Source organism: Nymphaea colorata, chromosome 11, assembly GCF_008831285.2.
Source record: "Nymphaea colorata isolate Beijing-Zhang1983 chromosome 11, ASM883128v2, whole genome shotgun sequence".
Classification (NCBI taxonomy): domain Eukaryota; kingdom Viridiplantae; phylum Streptophyta; class Magnoliopsida; order Nymphaeales; family Nymphaeaceae; genus Nymphaea; species Nymphaea colorata.
The window spans coordinates 16,667,625-16,685,241 of record NC_045148.1 but is presented as its reverse complement, the minus strand read 5'-3'; the positions used below and the strand labels follow the sequence as shown (position 1 = coordinate 16,685,241).

Genomic DNA, 17,617 nt, shown 5'->3' with positions numbered 1-17,617 from the left:
TTAGAAAGTGATCTCTTGCAATAGTTATTTAAATTGCACGTAGATCAACGCCAGTAGCTCCTTTGAAAGCTAGCACATCTCCTCGTCAACTGCCCAAGTATGAAAACTTTTAAGTTCTTCATACAATCATCACCAGCTCATTCCCTTGTCTCCTCATTTTTCTTCTTCGTTTTATGATCACCATTATCACCACCACTGCAAACTGCTGCTCACCATCACCACCACCATTATATATCATGGCCCTGTTATCAAAGTCACTGTTGATGGTTACCATCATCGTCATTCTCATGGCCGTGGTCGTCACACCATCAAGGTTGACGGACGATCTGCATCAAGAGGACGTCGATGGCGACGATTCTCCCTCCGGCGACCTGCCGTCGGCCGGCCTTCGCCGTCTGCTCGCCCGTTACAAGTCACCGACGTGCGACAAGAATCCAAGGGCGTGCTACATCAGGGGTAGCGGCGGGCCAAATTGTTGCAGTAAGAAGTGTGTCGATGTGAAGACGGATCGACTCAATTGTGGGAACTGTGGGGGGAGGTGCAAGTTCACGGAGTCCTGCTGCAAGGGGAAGTGTGTTAATCTCGCGTTTGACAAAGGCAACTGCGGCAAATGTGGTAAGAAGTGCCGACGGGGATCATACTGCATTTACGGCATGTGTGGCTACGTTTGATACTATGCTTTTGATCATGAAAGATCGAATGCATGTGACACTGTTATACTTTTCATCGTGAAAAAATTGACGACGGTTCGTGAAATATCCGTCTGCCTGTGTGGTCATTATCGGACGCATCGTGTTTGTGTAAGTTTGGTTTCTTGTTTAGTTCTGCTGTTTCCGTGTTTGTCATGGATTATTATTTTTCCTTTACAAGTTTCCACTGAGTTTTTCTTTTTCAATTGAAACTTTGAATCCAAAGAAGCAGGTGAGGGTCATCTTGAGCTCCCATTTTACTGGACGTTGTATACTAGATTGGAAGGGAATTGTATGAGCCACGATCTTAAGGAGATTGATGGTTGAAATTAAGCTAAAAGAATAGAAACCAAGCTGCATATTTAAGAGACATGGAACAAAAAACACCATATATTTTTAAGGATATTCTTTCTCTTGAGAATGCAGCTTAATCTATTTTTTTTCAACTTAATTTTTATCGTCTAAACTCTTTAAAATCAATGGCCGATATGATTCCCATTCAATCTGGTATATAAGGGTCTGGTAGATACTGCTTTATATATATATATATATATATATATAGAGAGAGAGAGAGAGAGAGAGTCAGCCAACTGCTGTATAGCTAAATGTTTAAATTGCATTACTAAAAACACCATAAACTGTTGCTAACACAATAAACCATTGCAGTTGTGTACTATTGTCATTTGACAACACTGGCAGTTAGTTGATTTCAACTTTTATATATATATATATATATATATATATATATATATATATATATATAGAGAGAGAGAGAGAGAGAGAGAGAGAGAGAGAGAGAGAGAGAGAGAGAGAGATGGAGATGGAAGCACGACGGACTTCCACCCCAAAGAGCATGGACGCTTACTGAATAACAATGTTGCATTTTCGATTCTATGGAAACTATATGGGGCCCCGAGGCTTGACTTCCTCGTTTCCATGTACGTGTTATGCTGCACCACAACATAATGTAGACTTTTCTGAAATTGGCACTTCTAACAACACTAGTGCACATGCAGACCTGTATAGTCGATTTCGATATTCAGTGAGCCTGATCATTCAAAACCAAAGGTGATTCACATCCTAATCACGTTCTTCTGCCAAGTTTTGAGTTTCTAAAAGTATGTTTTATTTACGCTGATTCATTCAATTCATACTCATAGATGTTGATTTCTGCATTTCTTAATTTGCAAAAGAGAAAGACACTGACAAACATTTCAACATCACGGACTGACTTATAATAGCTTATGCGTCCAGTATTAATTAATGGCCTGTTTGGACTATGTTGAAATCATTGTAAGAAATCAACTTTTGGTATCAAACAAGTTTCCTTGGTACTCATAACACCAAGTTTGTTACTCTTTTTTTTTGTGTCATTCTATTCGTAACACCAGTGTTGCAAGAAACATGACATTTCCTTAATTTTCTTTGTTCAAAGTCGGTTCTTCCTGCAGCTTATGCTCTCCGGACTTGTAATTTTTATTTGATTATTTAGTTTTCAAAATGTCACTAAATGCTTCAAGGGTGTAATATAGTTAATCGGGCAGGCGGCCACATAGAAGGTGACACGTCCATTTGATTCTCGTGGGTGCTAATCCCTTTTAATTGATGGGTGCACCATATATACCTCACTCCGGTTTTGACACATCTTAAGATCCCGGGAACCTTCGACCTTGTTTTGAAATGATGGGTTGTTAACCTTTTGCTCACCAGAAGTATGTTAGTCAAATTATATTATATATGCACTAAATTAGTTTTCAAAATGTCACTAAATGCTTCAAGGGCGTAATATAGCTGATCGGGCATACGTCCATTTGATTCCTGTGGGTGCTAATTTATTCTAATTGATGGGTGCACCATATATACCTCACTCCAATTTTGACACAGCTTAAGTTCCCCAGAACTTTCTACCTTATTTTAAATGATGGGTTGTTAACCTTCTGAAATATATGTTAGTCAAATTATATTATACATGCAGTAAATATTTCACTGACGAAGCATTTTTGATAAGAGAAGGATATAAAAAAGTCATGGCGTTTCTAATTGCAAGCCTGTTAGTGGGGAAGGCCCCCAATCTTTCAATGAGCCCAAAGATAAGAAATCGAATTTACAAAAAGTTAGGGGCGTTTGTTTTTGTTCTGAATCTCTCAAGAACCTCTTGATGCATAGTAAATGGTGGCTACGAATAATAAACTGAATCTAAGTCCATGAAAATTCTTTATATTCCGATAAAATAACTAAATGAGTCATGCAAGATGCTTACTTAAAGATAATTGACATATTAATGTACACATGCTTATAATATGCATAACATAGATTAAAGACAAAGCAGACAAAAATCGATTCACATAAAAAACTAAATTCACATATCGGCTTTTATCTGCTAATAAATGTGAACTTTAATTTATTAATTGAATCAAATAGTTTGGTTTCAACATTTAAGGGGCATCGTTAACCCTCTCCTTCTATAATTCAGCAATATTATTGGGCAAAATCGTGTCAACAAGAGCTTGGTCTCATGCATCATCAAATGTTATCATATGGCTAAAAAACTAAAGATCGTCACCGAAACCGAAGGTCTTTGTGTTGGTTTTTACTTTTTTTTTAGCCACATTTACACGTTCATATAAATAAGGCTGCATAACGAGTCGAGCCACCTTGGGCTTCGCTTGAATTCACTCGTTTATTTGCCTCGTTTATAAAGGAGTCGAGCTCAAGTTCAAACATATGCTCGAAATATTAAACGAGTCGAGTTTGCGTTGTAAAAACTTTAGCTTGTTTAAACTCGACTTGGCTCAACTATATAATAAATGTGTTGAATTATAATGAGAAAATAGTTAAACGAGTTAATCCAGTTAAGTGAGTTAGAAAAAAAAAGACATGCTTAACATAACATAGTTAAAAAGTTAAACGAGTCCAGATCGATCTCAAGTTTTTTGAGTCGAGTCGAGCTCGAGCTCGAGCTTGAGTTGACCCAACTAGAGCTCGACTCGGTTCGTGCACAACCCTACATATAAAGAGATAGATAGAGTGGTTAGGATTTCCGAGACGGCTGACCTGTGGTAATTTATCAGTATTTCCTTGAATCCAACCATGCAAATATGCTAACAAAATATGCAAAACAATTGGAAAAAAAAAGAAAGCAAAAACGTAATGAATAAATAGATCATAAGTTGTTAAACAAATATTTTCTATACAAATAAACATCAAAACTTGGCGACTTTTTTCGGCCACAATTTTTTACACCCTTATGTGAACTTGATTTCTCTATAATGAGCGATTTACTAGAAAAAAATCCATCTCCCTCTCATTTTACCAGTTGAATCATTTAATTGGATTCATAAGTTGCCAATGCATAAATTAACTCTAATAATTAGAGGCAAAGCACTTGGGCGATCGGTGTGATGTTGCCATTCTCTATCCAATTGAAAAAAAAAAACACTTTCCACATTAAAATAGGAAAACACCTCATTAAAGTTAGCTTTGTTCAATTTTAAAGTCACTATAAAAAACTTAATATTTATTAGCGGGAACAAAATGTCGGCAAAAGTGGGAACACCGTCACTATAGGTATCATTGAGGACTTGCACCATCTGTCGGTATAAACTGCGTCATTGGAACTTTTATAGACGAATGGACGATCCCAATATGCATCAACTTTTACTGACAAAAGTCTCTACCAGTAAACTTTCGACCTTTGCTGACGGTTAGAAGTACCGCGCAATCATGTAAACGTCGCTATTTCACTGGCAGTTCAATTCTAGCGCGCGTTTTAATTAGAGTTAGCGACACTGAAGAAGGCAACCGCCCAAGGGCCAAGTCCGTGTCCAATGGGTTGTCTGCAAAAGGCGAGGTTTTATACGGAAAGGCGCAGAGTTATCAGGCCCGTTTCACGAATATAACAAAAAGTAAACACTCAAATGGAGAATTCTTCGCAACCTCTCCCTGACCTGGGATGGCTTGATTTAAATGCGGGGAGCTTCTCGAAAGGCCGCCAGATTACCGGGAAATGGTGGGTCCCGGGAAAGTGCACGCAAGGTCGAGCGCCGGCGACGGAGAGAGAGTGAGAGAGGGAGGTGATCGTCTCGGCAGCGAGCAGGAGAGGGGCCGAGCGTGAGGGCTGTGAGAGTAGGCTTCGAATCCTCGGCAGTCGGCTGGATCTTCGACCCAGTCGTTCAAAATGCGGTTTAGGGTTCGAGACTACGCGGCGGAAGCCGAGTCCTGCCAGCTTCCTCGTTTCCCCGCGCTTCATCACCCTCTCCCTATCCCTTGCTCACCTCCTCCGGTGCCATCGCCTCCTCCTCCTCCTCCTCCTGGTCAGATCGGAGAATCATCGTCGGCCGCTCATCCGATCGCTCAGTCACCGCTTCATGAGGTACACTCCAATCCCACACCATAGCTCTTTCTGGTGTCTTCGTGTGTGATTCATTTGTATCATGCATAGAAGCTTGTGGTTGTTTTAGGCGGAGGGTGAGGACGATGAACAACAACAAAAGATCTCTGTTATCGGTGGTTAAGGAACATTCAATAAAATGACTGTGTTTATAATTACCTAAGAGTCTAGTAACTCGATTGTGAGTTGAAAGAATCCAACCGGTGGAGTCCGAGAAAACTGATTTTCTTGTTTGATTTCAAGGTGAATGAGCTTTATAGTTGGTTCTTCTGTTTCATAAACGCACTTTGTCGTGATGATAAGGAAAAATGGCGCAATGAAAGATTATGAACTAAGAACCATCTGGACCGATGAGGATTAAGATAAAGAAGTAAACTGACTATTACGGTGAATATGGGAAATCCAGAAAACCAGAATGCGCATGCAAAAATTTCTTGTGAGAGGTGACAAATTCTAAATTTATACCCTGTCAATGAGGAACGCAGCTTCATCTTGAAACCTGTAATTGTTTTTCCTTATACCTTGCCAATGAGTACTGGTCTTTTCATATTTGCATAAAGTTAATCTAGGTTATCCTGTCTTCAAGAAAATTTCTTTGTTGATTCATACAATATTTTACTCTTAAGTATCCTAATTCCATTTGCATGCTTTAGCTGGAAATTTTTGGTGCATGTACTAGTCTGACAGGGAAGAAATTGAGAAGGCTAATGCTCTTGATGATCCGTTAAGGCATCCTCTGCGAGATGCTTTCGCATCAAAACATGAAAATGTAGCTGAATATGTATCAGAAGGTAGTACGTATAGTGAAGCTGTCAAGGTGGTGAAGAAGGAGTGGATCACACTTAAGAGGTGCCTTCTTCAGAAGTCTTCTATCAGCAAGATTCCTATTAGATTGGTAAGATTTCTTTCTTAGCATTTTCTCCTTAGATGTGCTTCTGAGTGCTCTTCTAAGACCATATTTGCCAATTCTTGTCCTATACCTAAAACTCTATTTGGAAAAAGAAATGCAATAAATGTGGCAAACATTGTTCAATTTCAGTTCTTCCTCTTGTAGTGGTGAACTTTTTTGGGGGTTTGTTACTATTGGTGTTTCTGTTGATTTTTCTACTTTTTCTGCTTTGCTGGTGCATTGACAATGAAAATAAGAACGACTGCTACCATTGTTGAGTGAATACCAACAAGCAACAGTAACATCAACAAGAACAACAGCTGTTATATAGTACAATGTCAAGGGCAATGTAACCACAATATTAGCAGCAGGATAATTTGGTGGTACTAGAACTGGGATATCCTCTTGTCAGCACAAATTAATCTCACTTTTTGATGATAATCTTCTCTTGCAGATGCCTGATGTTATACAAAGGATCAGTAAAGGTATATATCTATGATCTATTTTTCTAGCTTCTATGGTCCTTTTAGGATATTTATGGATAATATCCTCTTCTTTCCTTTGTTTTTCCCAAGAAAAATTTCTTGAAATTTATTTACTCTATCAGGAAGGTCATTGAGGACCATGCATCTAGAGGAAATTGAAGATCCACAGAAGGCTTCAGAAGAAGAGCTTGAATATGTGACACACCAACAATATGTTTCACGCTTGAATGAGCTAAAAGATGAGATATCTAAAGCCTGGCAAGCTGATGACCGTGTTACTGCTCTAAAGTTGTCAATCAAGGCAAGTAAATATTTCACATTGGTGCTCACCAGTAATCGTTTCAGACTAGTTCCCTGTCAAAATTTTCTAAGAAAAGATACTTCTGAGGAAGCAAAACTGTAGCAGATATCATATTGGTCGCTATGCTGATAAGATGCAAAATTGATCAATGCACATAATTGGAGCTGTACTTATGGTAGATTATCATGTAATGCTTTTTCTTTTCCAAATAATTTAGTCACGCTCATTTTGATAGATTGCTGAATTATTCTGTTTCAACTTTAAAAAGAAAGCTTTATTATGTATTTTTGGTCTTCTTTGTTGTCATGGTTGATGAAAGAATGCATGAGCGCAATGGACTTATGGAAGTATAAAGTATAAACTATTATTCATTATCCAAATGATGTTGATTTTATAGATTTTGTTTACTTGAGCATTTTTCTTAGATTAGTTCCCTGACATTATTTCCTAAAGCTGCACAGCAAAGTGACTTATATGCCTGAATCTTTCTTGCTGGAGCAGGTTGGTAAACTTTTGATGGACACATCAGGGCTTTCTTTTTATCCAACATTATTTATGTTGGTAACAGATGTGTTGGATACATTGGGCGATTTGGTATGGGAAAGAATCAAAAGAAAAGCAGAATATGATGATGATGGAAACTTTCTCGCCAGCTTACCAGGTTGGTGGATGCTTGTGATTTAATGAAATTCAATTGCATTATATTCTATGGTGATAGACAAACTTAAGTTTTTCGGCCTTGTATGTTTGCTCCTACCATGTCATAAACATGTGCGAACATGAAACAAACTTATACTTGCATGGTTACATTCTATATTATATTAATGTGTCTCTTGTCATGCTTATAGGGGAAGGGAAAGTTCATATGGGCAAATCAAATATAGCTTAGTTTTCATCCTCTAGGAATGCTAATTGTCGTTATTATAGGGAAAAGTGAAATCTTATAGTTTTCCACAAATTCCAGCAACCTGTGAAAATATGGCTGACCTTCATATACATCAAACGGAAGGTAAAGTTCTTTTAATTTTCAGTTAAAATGAGAAAACCTAAAACACGGGGAAGTTTTTTGTGAGAAAGGTTTCAAGGTTTCCTGTTTTTGGAGGAAACATAAGTCGGATCCATGGACTTGTTTTTTTGAATTTTGTTTTGCCTGTTCGGGCTTTACATATGACCTGCAGTATCCTCTCTCTCTCTCTGGCATCTCTGTGCATCTCTGCAAATTTTGCTGACAGCCTCACCCAACTGGGAGCTCATCTATGATGTGATTGAGGCATTTGAGGAGTATCTTGCCACTGCTGACGAAGCAATTGCTACTAGGAAGAGGACAAAGAGAAGGAGGTTGCAATAATTGGTTCTTTGAATGTCGTTGGGCTCTAATGTCTATCCAGATACTGTCTCTGATATCTCCCTCTCTCTAGTCATCACCTCTTGATTTATAGAGTCTCAAAGGGGAAGGAAGAAGCCAATTGCTCCTCCCTCCAGATTCAACAGACCTGTGATGTTTATTGGGAGAGGAGTGGGGAAAGAGTCATCAAGATGCTGAGGACTGACCTCCTCAGCAAGACCGATGTGGTTAAGTATGCCATAACATAAACTGGGGCCTCCACCATATAGATATGATTCCTCAGGGTCTGCTCTTCTTATCTTCTTCTTCTCCATAATGTTGGCTTGAGTGATCAACAAGTGTTCTCCAAGATGTTAAACAAGACATTGCGACATGTTTGGGAGTTCACAGATTGCAAACCGTCTTGCCTTAGGGTCCTTTCTCCTTGCCTTTTCTTCTCATTTTTCTTGCTAGTTCAAACTCTTGCTTCTGTCCTTGAAATCAACATTTGGGCTAAGGTTTTTGTTGCTTGTTATTGTCTCTGTCATTTAATTGTTAGTTTATCTGCTTTTTATATCGTTTTTTTTTTTCTGTGTTCTACTTGTTCAATGTTGTAGCCACGTGTTCTGGTTTCCTTACTTTACTCAAGCTCTTCTGGAGTTTCATTGAATCACTTACTTTGTTAGATCTGTTTTTTCTTGAAATTAGTTTTGATTTCTTACTTTATTTTGTGCATTATATCAAGCTTTATAAAAAAAATGATTGTGTATCTGCTTTTTCTACTCATACTGCAGAGCAAAATATTTTCCTAATTGCTGCATAAAACAAAGTCTGATGTTTACAGTCCTTAATTCCTGCCAAGAAAGAAAGATGCAAAGAAACTGTTAATCCAGTTTATTTATCCTATTCCTCAACAACAAACTTGGGAAAAAAAAAAGAGAAACAGGAAAATCTTTCATTCCATCCAAACACTGAGAAGGTTTTAATGCCTGGAAAACTTTTTCATCCCCCTTCTCACCTTGATATTTTTTTTTTTTGGAAATTGTTTACCTTTCAAAATCTTTTCTTGCCGACAGACAGTTCCTTAGATGTGATGTTTGACCAAAGAAACAACAATCTTATGTACCAGTGTTTCGGTTCTACTTTCAAAATAAAAACTCAGCTGCATGAACTGTCAGTCCTGTGGTGGTTTGTAATCTAGATGTGATTAGTCATGATGAAGTTGGAACTTCTAGTGATCTTGTGATAAGTTGTGCAATGTGGATGTCAGTAAGGGTACAAACATACAACCAATTACATGTTGATAACTTGAATATTTCACGAAATCCATGTAATCACTTTTTTTTCACAAATTTCTCATAAATTGAGGCTTACTGGAATCATTTCAGGATGGTGGTTGTGAAGCACTTGGTTCACAATTTATTTCCTGATTGAGAAAGCAAATTCACAACTGTTCTGTGTTGTTCTTAAAATGCTTGATAATATTTCATTGATATTTTTCATGTCAAATAAAGTTAGTTGACATCTATGAGTACCGGGAGAACTGATTTAAGAAAGACTAAGTGAAGACTATTGCTTGTTATGACACTTCTTCCTATATGGATTGTGTTTACTTTACGATAACAAGCTATGATTTATGGAACAATGAGACAACAGTGATATTTTTTTTTTCACAATTGAGTAGTTTTTCCAGGTAACTGATCCTGCTATCAATGTCAGAAGAATTTTATTGTTCTTTGAATGCTCATCTCTAATCCATGTATCGTTGGTCCCTATTTAACCTGTTTTTCCTTTCCTGTTGGAAAAGGTACTTACTTTACCATTAGTTGGTATTACAATTAGATTTTAATAGGACATTCATGCGAGTTGCAACTTGCAATATTGCAATTATTATCAATATTAATAGCATTTTTCGTTAGTGAAGTAAAATACGGACTCTGATAATCACATTTACATGTTTTGCTACCTTTAGTTTCTTAATAGATTAGCCATGTCTTGAGCTTTTAGGCTACAGAAGGTTTACTGGATTGTTTCATTTTCTAGTATGGCTTTTTCAATCAATACTCAATGCATGTCTTGCATTTTTGTATCATAGAGAGGTTTGATGCTGTACATGTTCGTACTGAAGCTAGGGACACTTGTCGCAACTGGTTTGCAAAAATTGGTGGCGTACGGGAACTCTTACCTCGCATGTAAGGAAACTTTGTCTTTGAATTTTGTAGTTTCTTCACATTGTTTCCTATTATTGAAAAAATTGATCTTTTCTCATTTATTAGTTTATGATTGTGCCACAAGTGCTCCATCCACCAATCTAGGGAACTGCAAGGCCTTGAAGAAAGTGGGGCACCGTAAACACTACAATTTTTTTTTTGATTCTTTTGTATTCATTTGGACTTGGATGGACCAAGTTTATATAAGGTTTAGGCACATTTTTGAATACTGGGAAGCTCGGATATAGCCTGGTTGAGAATTCAGATGTATCCTCAAAATTTTGCCAGACTCAGATGCATCTTAAGTCCTTAAAATTTGAACAATGTTTTTGAGCTCAGTTCAAGACTAGGTAAGTCCTTCAATTCACCGACAGCTCGGATGAAAGGTGTTGAGGATCGCAAAATCATTGAACGCCATTTCTGGAGCATGTGGCACATATGACCAGGTAGCCACATCTCATGGCAGTAACGCACTGGGTCTCAGTCATATTTTCAAATTTTGGATAATTGATGACCTGGCAGCAGCACATGCCAATAAGAACATTCATTTTTAGAAAGTGTTCTCAGGATTGACAGTGGCACATGTAGCCTATGGTTGGCTACAAATTTTTAGGGTTTTGAAGTGGCACATGCCATTACATGTTGCTGCCATATTTTACAGCCAACTGATTTATCAGATTCATATCTTTCACAGGCGTACTCCTAGGAATGATGATTCTGCAGCAACACATACCAAAAATAATATCTAAAAGTGGAAAATGCTCTTGAGATCATCAGTGGTGCATAACTACAAGCTGTTGAACACCTTTTGGCAGTGGCACAGTACGTGTCAGTCTGGAGTAGACTTGATTCAGGAAAATTTCAATCGGCTGCACATATGCTGTATATCTTTCTGGAAAGAGACGTGTTACATTCATTGAATATGGGTCACCCATGTATTTAGTCCTTACATAGGCAATTTTGTCATATTAAAACTTGCTTATGGTGTTTTAAGTCTTGTAAAATGTTTGCTAATATTTAATGAGATGGGGCACACCCAGACCTCTTGAGGCTGCCAGTGGAGAGTTAGGACTATTGAATTAGAGAAGTGCTTCATGTAACAAGAAACAGTGTTTTGACTCTATACATTGAAAACTAAATTTGGCATCCTGAGTTAGACAGATTTTTTAAGTTTTTCTTTCATGCCTTCAAGAATCTACTTGTTTGGTTGTTACCATAGCTTGTAGTGGTGGCTGTGATTTAAATCTTGGAGTGCTTCTTTAGGGGCCGTTTGATGGCTGGAAACCATGGAAACGGAAAAAAATTTCCAGAAATATATTTCTGGAATTGAGAAATAAGAAAAAAATTTCCATATTTCCAAAACAAGCTTGTATTTGTTAAGTAAGAAATATTTTTTCGGAAAGAAATTTCGTCGTTTGGTAGAAATGGAAGAAGGGAAGGAAAGGGAAGGGAAGGGAAGGGAAGGGAAGGAGGAGGAGGAGGAGGAGGAAGAAGGGAAGGGAAGGGAAGGGAAGGAGGGAGGAGGAAGAAGGAGGAAGAAGGGAAGAGAAGGGAGGAGGAGGAAGAAGGGAAGGGAAGGGAAGGGAAGGGAAGGAGGAGGAAGAAGGGAAGGGAAAGGAAGGAGGGAGGATTTTGGGGAAGAGGCGTCAGGCGGTGCCATCGGTGGCGGTGGGGGCGGTGCCATCGGCGGTGGCGGGGGACGTGGGGAGGTGCCCTGGCGTGCCCTCCTCCCCTTCTTCCCCTCTTCTCCCTCTTCCCCTTCTTCCCCTTCTTCCCCTCTTCTCCCTCTTCCCCTTCTTCCCCTTCTTCCCCTCTTCTCCTTCCCCTCGCGTGCCCTCCTCCCCTTCTTCCCCTCTTCCCCTCTTCTCCCTCTTTCCCTTCTTCCCCTCTTCCCCTCTTCTCCCTCTTTCCCTTCTTCCCTTCTTCCCCTCTTTTCCTTCCCTCCTCGTGCCATCCTCCCCTTCTTCCCCTCTTCTCCCTCTTCCCCTTCTTCCCCTCTTCTCCTTCCCCTCGCGTGCCCTCCTTCCCTTCTTCCCCTCTTCTCCCTCTTCCCCTTCTTCCCCTCTTCCCCTCTTCCCCTCTTCCCCTTCTTCCCCTCTTCTCCTTCCCCTCTTCTCCCTCTTCCCCTTCTTCCCCTCTTCCCCTATTCCCCTTCTTCCCCTTCCCTCGCATGCCCTCCTCCCCTTCTTCCCCTCTTCCCCTTCTTCCCCTCTTCCCCTTCCCTCTCGTGCCCTCTTCCCCTCTCCCTTCTTTCCCTCTTCTCCTTCCCTCCTCGCTGTGCCCTCTTCCCCTCTTCTCCTTCCCTCCTCACCGTGCCCTCCTCCCCTTCTTTCTCCTCCATCCTTCCCTTCCTCCTCCTCCTCCCTCTTTCCCTTCTTCCTCTTCCCTCCTTCCCTTCCTCCTCCTCCTTCCTCCTCCCTCCTTCCTTCCCTTCCTCCTCTGCGCTCCTCCTCCCTCCTTCCTTCCCTTCCTCCTCCAACGGTCACAAAAATATTTCCTGAAAAATTTTTCCATCCCTCTGGCTGGAAAAATTTTTCCAGAAATATTTTGCCGTTTCCACTTTTAACGGTAAAAAAAATCTAAGTTTGATGAGAAGGAAAAATTTTAAAATTTTGAAATTTTTTTCCACTGCTACAGTGGATTTCCAGGGCATCAAACGGCCCCTTAAGTAAAGATTTGAATAACTGTTCAGAATGATAGTAGGTGAAGCGATTGTTGTCATTGGTGTTTGTTGAATACATTCATTAGAATGTAACCACAGTTCCTTTGATGTTTTTATCTTATTATGAATGGTTTTCATGTGAAGAATTCATGCCAAACTCTGTCCAATGGTTTTTAAAATCTTTCTACATTTAGAATATTGACAATTTTTTTCCCCAATCCTGCTTCAGATATCTAGAGCTTGCCATTTTACATTGCCGGCTTTTTCTGGAGGGTAACCTCATCAGTAATGTAGAGCGACTGACTATGATGATAAGAGGAGTTGCAGATCCATTGGCATCTGCATATTGTCGTACATATATGGTTCGTTGTGCACAAGCATTACTGCCATCTGATTCAGGTGCTTATTTTTTTCGTAATTTTTTTCTAATGTTGTTTTCAGTATCATTAACAACTCCATAATTGTTGATACTCTCATTTTCTGGGAAGGGAATCTCTCTATGCTTGACAGCGAAGAGAATCTTTTTTCCCTATTGCTCGTACAAACTTGTAATGTGTAAATGTCAAAATTGAATAATCTAATATCTGCTTTTCAGGGCAAATTGTAGAAACATCGTGGACAACTAAATGAACTGGGTATATGTTTAGAGGTTCACATTTTTATATGTATGATTGATGTTTAGGCCAATTTTGAGCCTTGTTGGTTTGAAGGTGAATTCCTAATTGTCTGTATCACCTTGTGAGTATCAGTGACACGTTACACCCCTTAAACTAGTTTTGGGCTGTAACTGTACTATTAGGTGTAAGTTATGATACACCCCTATATCTTACTTTTCATGGTATGGTATTGGGTGTGTCTAGTTTTAACCTTCGAAAAAATAAAAATATGACGAAAGCTCTTTTTTCAAACTTAAAGTTATAGGCTGAATATCAAGTTTGTCATGAAAGGCATCCTTACACATCTAAAGTAGAAAAAATTAATTTTAGGGTTAATGTCATGCAACAAAATTCGAGATTTTATGGCTTTTGTATAAGAGCTTATGTCTATCCTCCAAAATAAAAATTTTCATGTTTCGTAACCATCTTCTTCTAATTTCTAATTAGGGGTGCGACTCAACCACCAAACTTTATGAGGCAAATGCTATGGAAAGCTCAGACAATTGCATGTTAGTGTTAGGACTTGGTCCAGGGTCTCCAATTTGATGCCCTTCACATTCCCTTTTACCGCTTGCTCACCACCTATAGTGGTGTTATGACTATTAAGTTGCTTCTTCAAGAATCCAAGGATCAATAGAACAACACTTATTCATTGGATACCCATTTAGTTCCTAATGAAATGTGTATGTTATAGGTAACATATACTTGTTGTTTTGTTTTGTTTATGCAATTCATTTTTTCATAAGGGGAACATTTTTTCTAATCTTTTCTTAAATTTTATTTTTTTGATTTTTTTTGTGGTTTTTAATATTAGTTAAACTTGAGAGTTTTTTACCATTCCGTTATGTATCTAACTTTGAAGTTTTGAACCTAATCAATCTAGGCTACTTTATGTGTATTAAAAGTAAAAACATTGCACCAAAGAACTTGGTAAAAATCTTTCCTGACATGGAATATAGAAAAATTTGGTCATGTATCACCATAATAATGTCTTGTATGTTGTAGCCAGTCATTTTAATGTTTTTTGGTAGATTAAAATGATACATTGGAAGGATGTATATTCCCTGTATTTGTTTACATTTTTAGAACCTATGTGTGCATGCTCACATGATGAATATTATTCTTGAGAATTTTTAGCAAGTTCTTCTAGGGCGTCTGTGTGCTTATGACATGATTCTTGTGCCTGATTGTATTCTAGATATCTTGTATCCCATTGTTATTACCTTTTGCTTTTTTTGCTCCAAGGGACATAATTTATGTCTTTTTGCTTGTAATAATTGCTCTGTGTCTGTGGTAGATTATTAGTTGCTGGTATAGTTGGAATTTTGTTATTGAGTTGATACTTTTGGTGACAGGGTTTATCATTACATCACTTAATGATCTCTGCACTCTCATGAGACCAATTGCCCTTGGGAATGAAAGTTTCTATGGTTCTTCTGAAAAGAGGAAGTTAGTTGTTGCCCTCTTGGAACCTACTATTGAATGGATGATGAAATGCTTGTTTAGGAGTGCATCACAAGTAAGTCAGCATGGGGGTGGTTGGCTCATTATTTTTTTAGGTGCTTGTTGCTTTGAGTATGAGTCTCAATCTCAGATTGGGGTTGCATTGAATGATAGATTCCTGTTGTACTTTAATGTGGGAAAATGTGCATGTAATTTAAAATGCAGCCGTTGTTCTTCTTCTTGTCCAGCATAATGAAAGTCAAGTTATTGAAGTTGCCATTTTCAGGTAGGGATGCAAATGGTGTGAATCCTGATCTGCTATGGTACTTAAAGAATTGGATCTCATTCGCCTAAAGTGCTAAAACTGCAAAACCGTGCACATACATGCATATACACATACTGATTCCAATATATTGCGGCAAACTCTTTTCAACTATAAAACAATGTTACTAGATTTGGACCATGATGACAAGTATTCTTGTAGAGCTTCTAAATCAAGGTCTTTTTTGGGTATTAATTGGGAAGATTGTTTTCTCTAGAAAGTTTTTGGGAATTCAAAAAATTTTAAGAAATAAAGAAATAAAATCTTATGAAAATTTAGTTTTTACTACTTTTCTTGCAAAAATATTGGTTATAATTGAAAATATTTTACAATATGTTGAAAAGAAATCTCATTAAGGTACCTTTGAAGTTTTTTTTTCCTGAAAAGGAGGATTTTTGGTTTCATTTTTGTCAGTTCTTGAAATGATTGCATTTTCCCTTTTTTCTCATTTTCCTTTTTCTTTTAAAAGACCATGCTCGTCACGGTGATTTGGACACATTCTTTATGCTATACATAAGTTAACTTGTTTTTGGCATTATTACTGGCCAATCTGTACATTAGTTGTTAGCAAATTCACCAATACCTTTTTGGGTTTTTGTCATCAACCATAAAGTAAGTTCTTTCTCATGGAAAATCTTGGGAAAATGAAAGAAAAAAAATGTATAAAAGATAACAGTGAAATTTATGAAATATGAGTTTCTACCAAAAATATTAATAAAAATTCAAAGTAGTTATTAAAATGGAAAAATAACCGAAAAAAATACTGAAGTACAGTAAAAATCATCTTTTGAAAAATCATACAATGTTGTCGCAAGTTCTTTATAAAGTTTATCATTTTGGTGTTTTTTTTTCAAAAAATCACAGTAACTTTCCATTTGTTCATTTAACTTGTTTTTGGCATTATTACTTGTTTTTTATCTCAATATTTTGTACTTGTTGCAAATATTTTGTGATATTGGTTGTTGCTGATTGTAACAGTTCTTTATATCAGTTTTGAATATAATAACTCCTAGGTGTAGCATATTGTTTGAGTGCTTTTCTAATATTGGTATAGAGGTTTCATATTATTCATCTGTACCTTGTTCTTTTAGTCTGAACAGAAGTTAGATCTTATCACTGAGAAGTTTGGGTTTGGCTTTGGGTATACCTCCAAGGTGTAGCATACGGTTCAGGTGCTTTTCTAATATTGGCACTAAAGATTCAACATTATTCATGTGTGCTTTGTTATTTTAGTCTGAACAGAAGTTGCATCTTATCACTGAGAAGTTTGGGTTACCAAAGAGCATATCAAAGGCATCGAACTACCCTTGCGTTTCAATGGTGCTTTATTATTTTTTGAGAGAACTCCCTTCAGAAGCTTTTCCTCTTGTTGCTTTAGACATACCTGATCTTATTGAAGATTGCAAGGATACTTCTCTAGATCAGGTAAGGCATTAACTGTTGTGCTTGTATGTTTCCTGCTTCCTTGTTGGTGCTAATTTATTTTAACTAACTGTGACTCATCACAGTACATCAGTGGTTAAATTACAGATTGCTTGGATCCAAACTTTGTGAAAGCAGCCATCCTTCAGATTGCCACTATCTTATTCTGGAGAAAGTGTTTAAAGTATAAATTCCTTTTCCATTTTGTAACTTTTTCCACTTTATCCTTTTCTTCAGCATGTTTGGCCAACCTTCAGTTGTATAGGTTTTACTCTTGCTTTGGGATTTGGTTATCATGTGGACAATTTGCAGTTCACCTTTAAATAATTCTTTCAGTAAGATACATGGTGCACTTCATCTGTTTGATCACATATATTGTAAGTTTTTTGGTTCTTATCTGTGTGTGAGGCCCTTTTTGCTAGTGGATAGTTGGCAAGAGTTTAATGGTATGATATTGCTTCATATAGCACTTTTGGTGTTGGTAATTTCTGACGCTCATATATTTGAATATTGTCCTCGGTTTAGGTTCAACATGTATTTGCTGGAATCTGCTTGTGCCTATTGGCCTTAGTTGTCATAATCAGAAGTCAAACTCAAGTTGGTAAAAGCCCTAGAAAGACTAGTTAGTTTGAGTCGGTTTTAGTTGGTTGGCTAAAATAGTAAGAATGAGGAGGCATGTTGTTAGCCTCCGCTAACGTTGATGAGCTCTTACAAGAGGAAACCCAAAACTCCACGCACACACTCAGCTCTAATCTCCAGATTAGGGTTTCTCCTCCCAGAGGAACATCAGTAATGTCTGCGACAAACCTTGTTTTGGTCCACCA

General features: G+C 37.9%; 2 protein-coding genes across 5 annotated transcripts in view; both read left to right on the top strand.

Moving 5' to 3' along the window:
- Window positions 1–236: 236 nt before the first annotated feature.
- On the top strand, window positions 237–671 carry LOC116263599 (stigma-specific STIG1-like protein 1). Its single transcript, XM_031643335.1, has one exon. The coding sequence runs from the start codon at window positions 237–239 to the stop codon at window positions 669–671; it is 435 nt and encodes a 144-aa protein (XP_031499195.1).
- A 3,981-nt stretch (window positions 672–4,652) lies between these two features.
- The window catches only part of LOC116264072 (uncharacterized), a 30,766-nt gene continuing 17,801 nt past the window's right edge, over window positions 4,653–17,617 (top strand). The window contains exons 1-10 of one of the 4 annotated variants that reach the window (XM_031644016.2): window positions 4,653–5,061; window positions 5,759–5,974; window positions 6,423–6,453; window positions 6,576–6,754; window positions 7,256–7,415; window positions 10,207–10,270; window positions 13,180–13,349; window positions 14,962–15,125; window positions 16,605–16,796; window positions 16,888–16,977. In XM_031644016.2, coding sequence (XP_031499876.1) covers window positions 4,867–5,061; window positions 5,759–5,974; window positions 6,423–6,453; window positions 6,576–6,754; window positions 7,256–7,415; window positions 10,207–10,270; window positions 13,180–13,349; window positions 14,962–15,125; window positions 16,605–16,796; window positions 16,888–16,977 — 1,461 coding nt within the window. In that variant the 5' untranslated portion in view covers window positions 4,653–4,866. Of the gene's footprint in view, window positions 5,062–5,732; window positions 5,975–6,422; window positions 6,454–6,575; window positions 6,755–7,255; window positions 7,416–10,173; window positions 10,271–13,179; window positions 13,350–14,961; window positions 15,126–16,604; window positions 16,797–16,887; window positions 16,978–17,617 lie in introns of all 4 variants that reach the window. The other 3 variants (XM_031644013.2, XM_031644015.2, XM_031644018.2) reach the window with 3 other exon arrangements.

Bases quoted from the DNA above. Each gene is read 5' to 3' on its own strand.
- LOC116263599 (XM_031643335.1), top strand. From the start codon at position 237: ATGGCCCTGTTATCAAAGTCACTGTTGATGGTTACCATCATCGTCATT.